The following is a 14,717-nucleotide window of genomic DNA, read 5'->3' as shown; positions in this document are numbered from 1 at the left end:
GGTGGTGCCTTTTCAGTTTCTCTCTGACTCCATCTGCTGGACGGGAGGCATAACCCAGCAGTCTGGACTGATCCTTGGTACTACAGGAACGAAAATTATCAGGTAAGCCCTAATTTTCCTATAAGAGCTCTACTGTTCTTCACTCTGTTTCCATAGAAGATATCTGCAAGGTTGCTACTTGATCTTCCATTCATACCTTTACTACTCATTACTGCCTCAAAAATACTTTGTGTTATGACAGCAGTTTTGGACGAGCAATTCTTAGAAGCTTATTTAATTAATTCTTTCAACTCTTCCATTCAGCATCAGATAATAAATATGGGTTGCAGTAATCTACTGAAATGCAGAAATAAACTATCATATGCAACCCTCAGTTTGGGAGTTTCCCACTTGTGTGACTGACTTTGTCCTGCTAAGTTGCTCACATGTAGCAGGTGTTCTTTGTAGATTTCAAGATAAATCAGTCACACAGTCCTTCTCACCTTCTCTTTAGACCTGACTAGCTTGCTTACAGACTGAGCAGATTTGTACCATTGGAAGCTGCTCAGGAAGGTCTGCCTATACTCAGAAAAACCTTCTCGGGTTTTCTGAGCTCCAAGAGCTTTTTTTCTGTCCCAGTACCATCAGATGTCATCACCCACTTGTGTGACTTATTTACCCTGCTATCTACGGAGAACACCTGCTATAGGTGAGTAACTTAGCTTACTAGTCATTCATGCATAGCATTATATTGCATAGTTTTGTCATGCCTGAGTTTTGACATGTTTGATATTACTTTATGCAAGTTATGTTTCTGTTTTAATTGTTTCAAACAGGATCCTCCTCTGGAATATGCTAAAAGAAACAGCAGAAGCACAGTATTTCGTATAGTTCCAAAGTTTAAAAGGGAAAAGGTCCAAAAGCATAAGACCAGCCCCCAGCCTGGTATGTGTTTGGTACTGCAAGAAACAGTACAGCTTGCAGAGAAAATGTATAGACTCGTATCATTTTTCATGATAGGCAGTTAGGTAATGTACACCCAAAACATCTACAAGATGTGTATCAACAGGAATACAAACAAACAGTGAGAGAAATAGACGAGCGACATTATTATACAATAGTGATTGTGGATTTTTCTTCAGATGATAAAAACCTATGCCTAGATTCTCCCCAGTACATGCATCACATAGGCTCAAGCCTTTCTCCTCCACAAAGCACATGACTCTGTACCTTTCAGCTTTTAGAGAGATATCTTGTCTTTCACATACCCTGTTTTTCTGGCTCCATCTCTTACCTTTACTTTACCCTTTCAAAACTCCCACATCCCATTCCTCCTCCAGTTTATACCGTGGCACCTCTCATACTTCAGAAGAATACAACATCTAGTTCCCTCAGATTCAGAGCGTAACCCTGCCTTCCATGATTTGCAGAGGTTGGGCCCTCTGATTGAGCCAGTTTCTTTCAGAAGACGTGTGGCCTCAGCAGGCCAAAGTTGCTATTAAATTTGGGTCTTTCATATTGGTTCTCCTACCAGATCTAATATGTGTCTGTCACATATTAGAGCTGGTATGCAAAATGGCATCCCTGTTCCAGCAGGATATTTGAAAATTAGTTTATAAAGAAACTATGACACAAATTATGTCAGACATTTTAAAGTCGTAAGGACTTTGGTATTGATTTTTTAAAAAGACCAGCACAGTAAGAATTAAAAACATAACTCTTCATTCTTGGAATATGCTTAGTATCTTACTGCATGTTAGCACTAACGTGGACAGCTCACTGTAGTAGTCTGTTTTGACATGGATCCTTTTAGTAGTTTAAGCAATTAAATTCTTTGAGAGCAATGGCTGCTACTTGAATTACAAGCTTTTATATATTTTGTGCGTAAAAGCTATAATCAGTGCAGTCATAGCATAAAAATGGAAACTGATTTTATATTTCAAGAGTTGTTTTGTTGTTGTTGTTGTTGTTGTTTTGTTTTCATTTTTTTTCTCTCTGGAGTTTAAGTAAGAGCTAGTCATTAGTAAAGAGCAGATAATATAGGCCCTTGCACCACTGATCCTAATGGGTAAAACTGAATCTCTTTGACCCATGTGAGTTTTGTTATCTTAGGAGGAAATTGAATAAAAGCTGAAAGCACGGCTGCAAAACAATGAACCCTCTCCTTGTTTAGATCTCTTCTTTATGATTAATGCTAATCTGTAACCTGCATGGGAAATAAGATAAAACTTACAGTCTTGTGGAGTTGACATCTTTAACCTTTCCCCTTTGCTAGCACTGCAGTTCTACTCTGTTTTCCACTCTTTTCGGCCTAACCTTTGCTTGTAATGCATTTGAGCATGTACAAATTTAAGGGGGTTTTGCTCTTAACTTTGGTAGTTCAAAAATGGGGAACAGATGAAGTTGCTGCTTGGCTGGATCTGCTCAGTTTGGGAGAGTACAAAGAAATCTTCATCCGCCATGACATCAGAGGCTCTGAGCTTTTGCACCTGGAAAGGCGAGATCTTAAGGTATTTCCTTTGTGCTACTTTTTCTGCTCTTGGGAATTTTTTTTTTTTTTCAAATCCTCTTTTTCCTGTCCTCCTCCTGTGACATGCTTGTAGCTTGGCTTATAGTGTTAGAATTGCTGAAGACTAATATGCACTGTTCTGTGGCCTGCACTCCTTGTTTATTTGACTGTACTTGCAGCCAAGGATATCAGCGATATTGGCGATTTCCTTCTACATACAGAATGAACATACACCTTGACTGGCTCAGTAAAAGCCTTTGTTCTGTCTTATGCAACTTTTGCATCACTGCATTGTTTTAGTAACCTAAACAAATTAATAAATCTCACATGTAACTTCCTTTACTAAACAGGATCAGTGTGGAAGGTGGCATATTCATAATAGTTGTTTTATATAGATCTAATGCAAGGCCACAGTTGCTTATCTGGGACAGCTAATGTCTTCAAATCCACAAATGCTCAAGTAGTAGTAAAAATAGAAAATAAATTTAAGAAGACAGGAAACTGCATAATACTTGTAGCATTTACATCTAAAGTAAGGTAGTTTGATTGTCAGGCTTACCATTTATTCATGCAATTTTGTATGCCATGCCAAACTGCCTTACGGATGCTATTGTTCACAGGACCTGGTGAAAGCTAGAATAATTTGTTTCTTTGATATATTATATTTCAAGTAATAGTATATATTATCACAGTATCAAAGCATAATGGGGTCAATATTCAAAGCTAGCTCTTTAAGTAACTTAGCCAGATATAACTTATTTGGCTAAATTACAAGGTTTCTTCAGCGGCACAGAAAAGCTGCTGAACGCACATGTATATATCCGTGCTAAGCTGTATAAGTTATAATTGGCAAAGTTTAGATAATCTCTATGGCTCACCTAACTTAGGCCTGGATTTTCTAAAATTGCAGGCCTTTGAGAATCCTGCGGTACTGGGGTGCGGGGGGCGAAGTGGGGGACAGGCCTGCGAAAGCCGGCAGCGATCGCATCACCACGGTGCTATCGCTGCCGGCTTTCAAAACCAATAGTGCCACCATGAAAGGTGGTGCTATTGGGCGCGTTACTGGTGGCGATAAGGGATTTTATCTTTTCGCTGCCAGCAATGTCTCCGCCGCGTCCACCCTAGAGCCGCCCGGATTCCTCCCCTTCCGGTGCTGACTCCGCCCCAATCTAGGTATCACGTGCGATCCCGTTAGAAAATGACCCCCTTAGCCACATAACTTATGCAGTTAACCACATAACTTGTTTGGCTAACTTGCTCCAACCCAATCTGCCCACTACACACCCACAAGTTATGCAGCTAATGTTTTAGCCTTATATGTGACTTATGCAGCTACATGGTGGCCGCTGTCCAAGGGGCACATTCTCAGCGGCTGCTACATAACCGCATAAGCTATATCTATGCGGCTAAATTGCACTGAACACGCTTTGAATATTGACCTCAGTAATATCAAGAAATTAAGCTTCTTAATGGTACAAATAATTAGCATTTATATAAAACCATTAATTTGCATAGTCTTCATAGGTTTGGCTTCAATGATCCCGCCCTACAGAATTTATAGACCCAAGTGTGGGCACAGGGAGGTTAAATGACTTGATCCGCTCCTATAATTAGTGGTGAATGGCAGAATGGATCTTGATTCTACAGATATGCAGCTCAGCTTTTTTTTATGAAAAAAAATATTCATCATACAATATAACTTCCGACAAGCCTACCCTGATTAAGTACACCGACTTCTGCAAGATCTTGCCTACGCCTTGTATATTCCTGTAAATAGTCCGTTGCAGTTTTTATTTATTGCTTTAATTCCTCCACCTCCTGCTCTTTGTATACTCCTCCTTGTTCGCCCTCCCTGTTCATTGTAATTTCTACCTTTAAAGTTACATTGTAAACCGGTATGATGTATGCATACTAATACCGGTATATAAAAGTTTTTAAATAAATAAATAAATAAATAAATAACTCTAATCTAAATGTACTGAGTTATTAAATTACAATAAGTACAATTTATGAGGGTGTTATACACATATCTGCAAAAGGTTCCTCCTAACAATAACATTTAATTCCTTAAATCATGTGGAATGCATATGGAATTGTTACTCTGTAACAAGCTCTGTTTAGATATGGCTGGATGGAATAATGACCTCTCTGTGCATTTAGAACGTATATTTAAGAATATCAAATATCCTGATCAAATTTAAAAAAAGAGACACGGTCATTAAATCCAAAAGATTTTTTTTCTTACTAAAAGAAATATTTCTACATCTGTCTTGATATTTTCTGGATTAAAGCAGTATGCTTTAGTTAAAATATTTGAAAGATTAGATGTCATCAAGAAGAGTATAGAGGGAAAGATGGAGTTTGCATGCCCAACCCACATACCCATAAGAACATAAGATATGCCATACTATGTCAGACCAAGGGTCCCGCAAGCCCAGTATGCTGTTTCCAACAGTGGCCAATCCAAGTCACAAGTACCTGGCAAGTACCCAAACATTAGATAAATGACAAGCTACTATTGCTTATTAATTACCCTAATGTGTGTTTTCTCTCCATTTTTTTTCAACCTGAGTTTTGCTCTATTCCCTGTTCACATACCCTAAACACTGTAATTCAGATATAGCATAGGCTATGGTTCCAGCCTTTTCTGTGTGTCTCCTAATAAAATCTGTTGTCCTCAGTATGATCCTCCAGCATCTCTTCTCCCTGTAACACTCCCCTATGAAGCCTAGGTCTGTACTGTCTTCCTCTCACCATCATCCTGATTATTATAAGTATCCTTCAAGAACTTCATGTTATGTAAAGTAACAGAATAGTGATAGGTACACCATCATTGAATACTCTGTATTTCAAAAGACCTTCTCATCCATTGATACAGATTTCATATTACCCCATCTATCATAAAGTCATATTTTAGGAATCTTAACTACAATAAATTGTTGGTCCTGCTTGAAACACATGCCACATCACCAAAGTTATTTTGTTTTATTAGCTTACAAATTGTGTCCCAAACACTGAATTAACTTAAATAATTAATATGTAAAAGACTTAAAGCAAAACTACTGTCGTCATGGAAAAAATGGCCTAGATCCTTTCTCTTGCTCCACTCAAAAACTGCTTGAATACCTTCTACATCTCTGAGCCTGGTCTCAAGACTAAATGTGTTAGTGTTCATCTCAGTGCAGTTGGTGCTTAGCACTGCCATATGGAAAGTAAATCCATCTCTGTACTGATGAAAGTTCCCTCGAGCCATTGGACTCCTGTGAGCTGAAATACCTGACCTGAAAGGTCATATTTGTGGTAGCAGTCACATCAGAATGCAGAATCAGTGAGCTCGAGGCTCTAGTGACTTAATCACCATATACAAAGTTTCTCATGCATCCTAATTTTCTACCTAACGTAGTGCTGGACTTCCACATTAACCAGTCGGTCATTGTCCCAACAGGAGATTAGGCCTCACAGAACCCACCTACATCCCCAATGAATTGGCTTCTCCTTATATAAATATAAATCCAATGGTGCATGGGTTGGTGTGGTAATCGTACAGCTTTCTTCATGCTCTACTGCATGATGGCTCGCAGATGCTCAGTACAGCATGAAGTAAGCTCTGGAAGCTATGCGATTACTGCATTGACCTGGGCTCTATTGGATAACATCACACACTCGTGAAACTGATATCCTGCAGTCCTCAGAGAACATCTGTTACAGATAAGCAACTTTTGCTTTCTGAACGATCTGTAATTAGTGGGGTACCATTCTCCATAAACCCACAAGAAGAAGGTTACAATAGTCCAGCCTCACTAGTACCATAGCATACTTCACAGTTTTTAACATAAATATGGGCAAAAATTTGCTTAGTTATTCGTAACGACATAAATACAGTTTTTGCAACCCCCAGGATATTAGTCTCCCTCCTTAAAGTAGAGTCTAACATCACCTCCTGATACTTTTCCTGTGATTCAAGTGTGAGTACCACTCTATCTAATATGTAATTAGGTATCCAAAATTCTTGGGTCAGTTTTGCCCACCCTTGGAACCTCACTCTTCATGGAGTTCAGCTTTAGTCTGTTCTTTCTCATCCATGAAAAAATAGACTTCAGGCAGTTATTTATTTGAAGGACGGACTCACTTTTTTAATAGAACACAATAACTAGATGTTATCTCTATAAAAATGAAAACTAAATCACAAGGATTTAATCAAGTCAGTTAATGGGTGTATTTAAATATTAAACATAACTAGAGGCAACACTGGGCTCTGCAGTAATTCACAGATCATATTCTGAGGAGATGGTACCTGTTCCTTCCAGTTGATCCTCTGAGTTTTATGTTCTAAGAAGGAATTAAACAATTTAATGCCCAGGCTGCCAATGCCACAGTCATGTAGTCTCTTAATTAAACTTGATAATCAACTGTGCTGAAGGCTGCTGAAATATCTAGAAGGAGCAACACCGGAGACTTTCCCATATCTAACGGACATCTCATCTTATCTACCAATGTCACCACTAGGTTTCCATGCAGAAAACAGCACAAAAACCCAATTAGTGAAGGCCTAATACATCAGACCTTCCTAAAAATTCTGTAATGACAGCTGACCTCCAATCAATGTGGCTAAAAATGGCAAGTTTGAAATTAGCCAGTTTTTGCATAGGTTTGGGTCAAGACCTCACTTTTTTAAATAATGCCCAGATTCCAAATATTATAGGGCTTAAGAAGGCTGGGAAAAATATTTAGCTGCAGGGCATCTGGTTAAGATAGTCAGATAAATTTATTTGGCTAACTTGTAATGGATATTCAGTGGTACGGGTGCACTGCTGAATATACCCAGCTATCTGAAAATTAGCTTGATAAGTTTATCCACTAACTTTAGGATTCCTCTGAGGCAGTCATCAAATTAGCTAGCTAACTTAGGCCTAGAGCCACTAAGCCGTAATTTGTTTTCATGGGAGGGGTCCCACTATCGTGGGAGAATGACTCTGTGATAGTGGGCCTCTCTCCTAAAATAACATCTTGGCTCTATGGCACTTTCTTTTGTCTCATGGCCAAACACTGCAGGACAAAAGAACTTGGCTAGCAGCCCTTTAGTGTGATGGTAGCCTCAACCTCAAAGGGCTGCCATCGCCTTAAAGGGCCGATGCCAAAACAAAGAAACTGCTGTGGCAAACTGGGGAAGTTGAGCAGGAGTCAGAGCTGACCTCTGGCTCAACCCGGAGCCGCCAGTTGAGGCAGCCCTGACACCCCAAAAGGTTTAAAAAAAAGAATAAATGCCATGCTTGGTGACAGCCCCCCATCCCCCCACCCCAGTCATCAATAAAGTGAATCCCTCACCCCAGCCTCCCATGGAATTATTATAGCAAGGACTCCCCTCCCACCCCCCACCAAAGAGCACCCTAAATAATTGGGAGTATAGTGCCTCGCCCTTCCCACCCTCAGTACCAAAGATATATGAAAATTTGTTGGTGTTCAGTGTCCCAATCAAACCTGTACCCCCAATGGCCCCTTGACCCTGCTCTCGCACCCCTCAAAGGGCTCAGGGTGCCCTCTAGCCTAGGATCCATTGGCGCCATTTTTCAAAATGGCGCTGGCCTGACCTTGCTCCATTCATGTGACTGGGGCAAGGTCAGGGGATCAGATCCAGGCCACATGGCCAAGGAAGCGCCATGGGCCCCTTTGAGGGATCGAGGACCAGTTGTTATAATTTGGGGGGAAGACACTGAACACTGAGTTTTCATATACCTTTGAGGGAAGAGGGGGCACTATACCCCCAACTATTTAGGGTGCTCAGAGTGGGAGTTGGGAGGGGGGTCCTTACCTACAATAATTTCATGAGAAGGCTGAGTCGGAGGTTCACTTTATTGATGACTGGTGTGGGGGGCTGAGTCGGAGGTTCACTTTATTGATGACTGGTGTGGGGGTGAGTGGGGACTTTATTTTATTTATTTATTTAAAAAATCTTGTAATCTGCCAAATCCTTCTTTGTTCAATGTGGGTAACAAATATTAACAAACATATTAAAACCATATAAAATACAAACAATACATCTCAGCACATTAAAACAATATATATCTAAAACTCATCTACTATACAATGCACCATTACATCATCACCTTTCACTGGGCTTGCCTAAGTCAACAATCCTGATACGCCTACATAAACAAATATTGATGACTGGGGGGGAGGGGAACGCCATTGCTGCATGTGGCACATTCTTTTTTTAACCCTTTTGAGGGTCTGGGCACCTCTGACCCCACTCAACCTTTTCTTTAGCCACGGCACTTGTTTTTTTTTTTTAGGTTCTGGCCTCTTTAAATGTGATGCGGATCCCAGGGCTCCCTACTGCTTTTTTAAAAAGTGGTGTAATTTTATCGGGTCTGAGCACTTTCTCGGTTGGCTGTCCTAGTCAGTCTGCTTGGAAAGAGAAGAGAGAGGCAGCAGTCCAACTTTGGGTAGTCCAACTCTGGGCAGAGCCAGGGAAAAGCTTAAATTAGCTAGCCAAATCTGGAGGAAGGTCTGTTCAAAATCAATAGCAGATACAGTGTCCAGTGAACAGCCCTTGCCAAGTGTTAACTGTTTAACTCCCTCCCACCCTCCCACCCTCCCCCTCTACCCACCCACCCCTAGGTTTGTTTTTCTGATATAGTCTGCCTAAATACATAATTGGCAACAAGATAAATTAGTAACGGGTCGATCCTGTAAGGCCGCGGTAATAACAGTGCGGCAGTGTCAGGCGCACCCTTCCTCCCCGCAGGCACAGTTCTCTTCACTAACTCCCCGATACTCTCCTCTAATCGCATGCAAATGCATGCTGTGGCTTTAAAGCGGTAGGGAAGGGTTATGCCCGCGTAACCCATTTTACTGTATAGGCGCTTAATACAGCGCCTATACAGTAACCAGGGTGCGCTGGTACCTGTCATTTCAAATGTCATTTCAAATGACATTTGAAATGACAGGCACCATGAAGTGAAAAAAAAAAATACCAAAATATGTAAAAACCTGAGTGTTCAAAAAAAAAAAATTTTTAAATACCTGTCGGAGGGCCGCGTGGGTCCAGGCGGCGGCGGCGGGAGCCGGGTGGTCGCGTGTTAAATCTAGGCCGCGGGCGGGTGGGCGCCTGTTCCAGACGGCAGCGGCAGCGGCGGCGGGGGGACACGCGTTAGTTCGAGACGGCCGGCGGCAGGTGGTCGCGTGTTAAATCTAGGCCGGGTCGCACAGGCGCGCATTCATTCATCCAGGCGGAGGAGCCGGCGGCGAAAGCCGCCGGCTCCGCCTGAATGAATGCGCGCCTGTGCGACCCCTGCGATTCGGCGCTCAAGGCAGTCACAGCATTCATTCACTGCCGGTGGGGGCTGCCAGGGCAGCCCCCACCGGCAGTGAATGAATGCGACCCCTGCGATTCGGAGCTCAAGGCAGTCACATGCCGTGACGTCACGGCATGTGACTGCCTTGAGCGCCGAATCGCAGGGGTCGCACAGGCGCGCATTCATTCACTGCCGGTGGGGGCTGCCGGTGGGGGCTGCCGGAGGGCAGCCCCCACCGGCAGTGAATGAATGCGCACCTGTGCGGACCCGGCCTAGATTTAACACGCGACCACCCGCCGCCCACCGACCGTCTCGAACTAACGCGTGTCCCCCCGCCGCCGCTGCCGCTGCCGCCTGGAACAGGCGCCCACCCGCCCGCGGCCTAGATTTAACACGCCTGGCCCCACGCGGCCCTCCGACAGGTATTTAAAATTTTTTATTTTTTTTTCTGACAGGTTTTATGTGTCCCACATCATTACATTTTCTCGATCATCTCTGTATCGCTTTTTTTTTTTTATTGTGTTTTATTGTTTTTGAGTGTCTTAAGCGGTGTCGATGGATTTGTTACTAGACTCACAGTCCTAACTCCTACTAGGGGGAGGCGGTAAACTAACACGTTACGGCCGCGGCAAAACAGTGCGTTACTAATGAGATAACCTGAGCGCGCGTTACGGTATCGGAGGGGAATAGCTAATTCCTTCATTATACAGCTAATTCGTTCATTTACATGCCGGGTGGGGAAGGGTTACGCGTCTGTTTTAAGAAGCGCTACGGACACGCCAAACTGGAGACTGTATCGCTGGTTTGCCTTACGCGTCCGAATTGTGCGCAGCGAGCTCGTTACAGACGAGAAATCTTCAAATGAATGTTACTGTATCGAGCTGTAAGTTGGATGTTCCTAAGGTGTTATCCATCAAATAAATTTAACAAAATGAGGACTATCCAAAGTAACCATTGTGGAGCATTTATTCTCAGGGAAATTATCTAGAAACTTAGGGTTTGCCCTAATTGCTCAGAACTCTCTTCCTTGAAAAAAGAGCTGGCTGAAGTTACAGCTGAATTAGCAGCAATAAAGAAAGTTTCACCCACTTTATATAATTCAGGAGTTAATCCCACATTACCACATAAAATCAAAAGTCAAGGCAAAAGGGGTTTACAGTGGGCTCAGGCAGGATAAGACCTGTGACCAACAGACACCCGTTCTTGACAGCTGTGCAGCCCACAAGATTACCCCCTCACTCACATAGGGCAATAAGAAACTCAAAAAACAGAATTACAGTGGGTCTGGTAGAATCAGACCTGTGATGCAGAGACACACACTGTATCAAGTGACACAAGTGCAAAAGCCTTCTCTGTATTAGTTATTGAAGAAGATCTTGCGAAAGAGATTGAAGTGATATCCGAAAAGAAAGAAGAAACCCAATGTACACAGAAAAGTCACCCCCGAAATACAAATAAAAATGCTAAGGAAAAGGGTAAAGTGGATAAGAAAATTCAACTAAATAAGACACAAAAGGAGTCCAAGAAAAGCTGTAACCTGAACAAGAAAAGCTGGAAAGCTATGAGCACAAATGCTCATAGTTTGGGCAATAAAATCCCAGAGCTGCAAGCCCTAATGGTAGAGGCGGACTTGGACATTGTTGATGTCACGGAGACGTGGTTCACGGAATCTCATGATTGGGATACGACAATACCGGGCTATAACTTGTTAAGGAAGGACAGAGTGGAAAGGAAAGGGGAAGGAGTGGCTTTTTATGTCAGAAACAATATCCAAGCATCTGAACTGGAAGGAAGATGGGGCAAAGAAGAAACCCTAAGGGGCCAACCTAAAAAAAGATGATGGGACATCCATTTTTATTGGAGTAGTTTACAGGCCTCCAAATCATATGGGAGAGCTTGACAGAGATCTGGTTGAAGACATCCAAAAGATAGGAAAGAAGGGAGAAGTGGTGATTGTTGGAGATTTTAATCTGCCGGATGTAGACTGGAGAATCCCTTCAGCGGAATCTAACAATAGTAGAGACATAGTGGATGCCCTGCAAGGGGCTCAGTTCAAACAAATGGTAATGGAACCCATGAGAGAGGGAGCTATACTCGATTTAGTGCTCACTAATGGAGATTAATGTATCTGATGTCCAGGTGGGTGCCCACTTCAGCACCAGTGATCATCAAACGGTATGGTTTCATATCACACAAAGGATACGTAGAAGAAGCATGAAGACCCGAGTTTTGCAGTTCAAAAACACGGACTTTGATGAAATGGGGAAGTACCTGGAGGAAGCACTAAAAGACTGGGAGAACAAGAGAGATGTGGATCAACAGTGGACCAAACTAAAAGGAGCAATTATTAAGGCAACTAATCTATATGTTAGAAAAGTAAAGAAAAGCAAAAGAAAAATGAAACCAATATGGTTCTCAAAGGAGGTGGCTGACAAAATAAAAGCTAAAAGAACAGCGTTCAAGTAATATAAAGGATCCCAAAGGGAGGAGCACAAAGAATATCAGGTACAACTGAGGAAGATGAAGAAAGTAATCAAGATGGCAAAAAGTCAAGCGGAAGAAAAGATTGCCAAAGAGGTAGAGAGGTGACAAAACGTTTTTCAGATACATCAGTGAAAGGAGAAAAGTTCATAGTGGTATAGTGAAATTGCAAGGTGAAAAGGATCAATATGTAGAGAGAGATGAAGAAATGGCAGAAATACTAAACGATTACTTCAGTTCGGTGTTCACTAAAGAGGACCCAGGAGAAGGACTGTCGCTAGTTAACAAGAAACTGGAGAGGAGTGGAGTAGATGTAACTCCATTTACAGTGGAGAATGTGTGGGAAGAGCTGGGAAAACTGAAAGTGGACAAAGCCATGGGGCCTGATGAGGTTCATCCCAGGATACTGAGGGAGCTCAGAGATGTGCTGGCGGGTCCGCTGCGTGACCTATTCAGTAGATCACTAGAAACGGGAGTGGTGCTGAGTGATTGGAGAAGAGTGGTGGTGTCCCGCTTCACAAGAATGGGAGCAGAGAGGAGGCTGGAAACTACAGGCCGGTTAGCCTCACCTAGGTGATGGGAAAACTGATGGAGTCACTGCTGAAAGAAAGAATAGTGAACTATCTACAGTCTGAAGAATTGCTGGACCAGAGGCAGCATGGATTCACCAGGGGAAGATCCTGTCAGACTAATCTGATTGACTTTTTTGACTGGGTGACTAGGGAATTGGATCAAGGAAGAGTGCTCAATGTCATCTACTTGGATTTCAGCAAGGCTTTTGATACGGTCCTGCACAGGAGGCTGGTGATTAAAATGAAAAGCTTAGGAGTGAGTGCCAAGGTGGTGGCCTGGATCGCAAACTGGTTGTTGGACAGACAACAATGTGTGATGATAAATGGAACTTACTCTGAAGAGAGAGCGGTGTTAAGCGGAGTGCCGCAAGGATCGGTGTTGGGACCGGTCCTGTTCAATATCTATGTGAGCAACATAGCGGACGAGATAGAAGGTAAGCTTTGTCTGTTTGAAGATGACACTAAGATCTGCAACAGAGTGGACACGCCGGAAGGAGTGGAGAAAATGAGACGGGATTTAAGGAAGCTGGAAGAGTGGTCGAAGATATGGCAGCTGAGATTCAATGCCAAGAAGTGCAGAGTCATGCATAAGGGGTGTAGAAACCGAAAGAACTGTATTCTATGGAGGGTGAAAGGCTGATGTACACGGAGCAGGAGAGAGACCTAGGGGTGATAGTGTCTAACGATCTGAAATCGGCGAAACAATGTGACAAGGCGATAGCTAAAGCCAGAAGAATGCTGGCCTGCATAGAGAGAGGAATATCGAGTAAGAAAAGGGAAGTGATTATTCCCTTGTACAGGTCATTGGTGAGGCCTCACCTGGAGTACTGTGTTCAGTTCTGGAGACCGTATATCCGAAGGGACAGAGACAGGATAAAGGCGGTCCAGAGAAGGGCGACCAAAAAGGTGGAGGGTCTTCATCGAATGACTTATAAGGAGAGGTTGAAGAATCTAAATATGTACACCATGGAGGAAAGGAGGAGCAGAGTTGATATGATACAGACTTTCAGATACTTGAAAGGCTTTAATGATCCAAAGATAACGACAAAACTTTTCCGTTGGAAAAAAATCAGCAGAACCAGAGGTCATGATTTAAAACTCCAGGGAGGAAGACTCATAACCAATGTCAGAAAGTATTTCTTCACGGAGAGGGTGGTGGATGCCTGGAATGCCCTTCTGGAGGAAGTGGTGAAGACCAGAACTGTGAAGGACTTCAAAGGGGCGTGGGATAAACACTGAGGATCCATAAAGCCTAGAGGACGTGAATGAAGAGTGGGTGGCTCGCGGGAATGACGGCTACTACCTAGAGATAATACCCCTATTCAATAACATACACACGGTTAATGCGACCCCAACATTGCTCTAAGCTTCAATGGCAAGAGGTAATGTGGAAAAAAGGATTTGCATTCACAAAAAAGCGGGGAGTAGCTTGCTTGTTACGGTGGTTACTACCCCAAACCAAATAAGCCTGATACTTCACTTTCAATGTATATCCAGCATAGCTCTCTGCTTCAACGGCAGGGGAGAAAGTCTGATACGTCACTTGTTACGGCGGTTACTACCCCAAACCAAATAAGCCTGATACTTCACTTTCAATGCATATCCAGCATAGCTCTCTGCTTCAACAGCAGGGGAGAAAGACTGAATCTTCACGCATATCCAGCATACCCCAAACCAAATAAGCCTGATACTTCACTTTCAATGCATATCCAGCATAGCTCTCTGCTTCAATGGCAGGGGGCAATGAAGAAAAGTGGATCTATATACAGACAACCAACAAGGGCTGAATTACATAGTCTGAGTAAACAAATAAGCATGGGTGTAGCTTGCTTATTGCGGCAGTTACTACCCCTAACTAAGTAAGCTAGATATTTCACTTAA

The 14,717-nt window shown here is 42.8% G+C and overlaps 1 protein-coding gene across 1 annotated transcript in view; it reads left to right on the top strand.

Annotated features, from left to right (window-relative positions):
* DGKH (diacylglycerol kinase eta) overlaps positions 1-14,717 on the top strand; it is a 735,022-nt gene that overhangs the window by 673,714 nt on the left and 46,591 nt on the right. The window contains 2 exon segments of the mRNA XM_029602950.1: positions 816-924; positions 2,359-2,489. Coding sequence (XP_029458810.1) covers positions 816-924; positions 2,359-2,489 — 240 coding nt within the window.

This window comes from Rhinatrema bivittatum, chromosome 5, assembly GCF_901001135.1.
Source record: "Rhinatrema bivittatum chromosome 5, aRhiBiv1.1, whole genome shotgun sequence".
NCBI classification, from domain to species: domain Eukaryota; kingdom Metazoa; phylum Chordata; class Amphibia; order Gymnophiona; family Rhinatrematidae; genus Rhinatrema; species Rhinatrema bivittatum.
The sequence above is the reverse complement of the archived record's forward strand: the minus strand, read 5'-3'. Positions and strand labels throughout refer to the sequence as shown.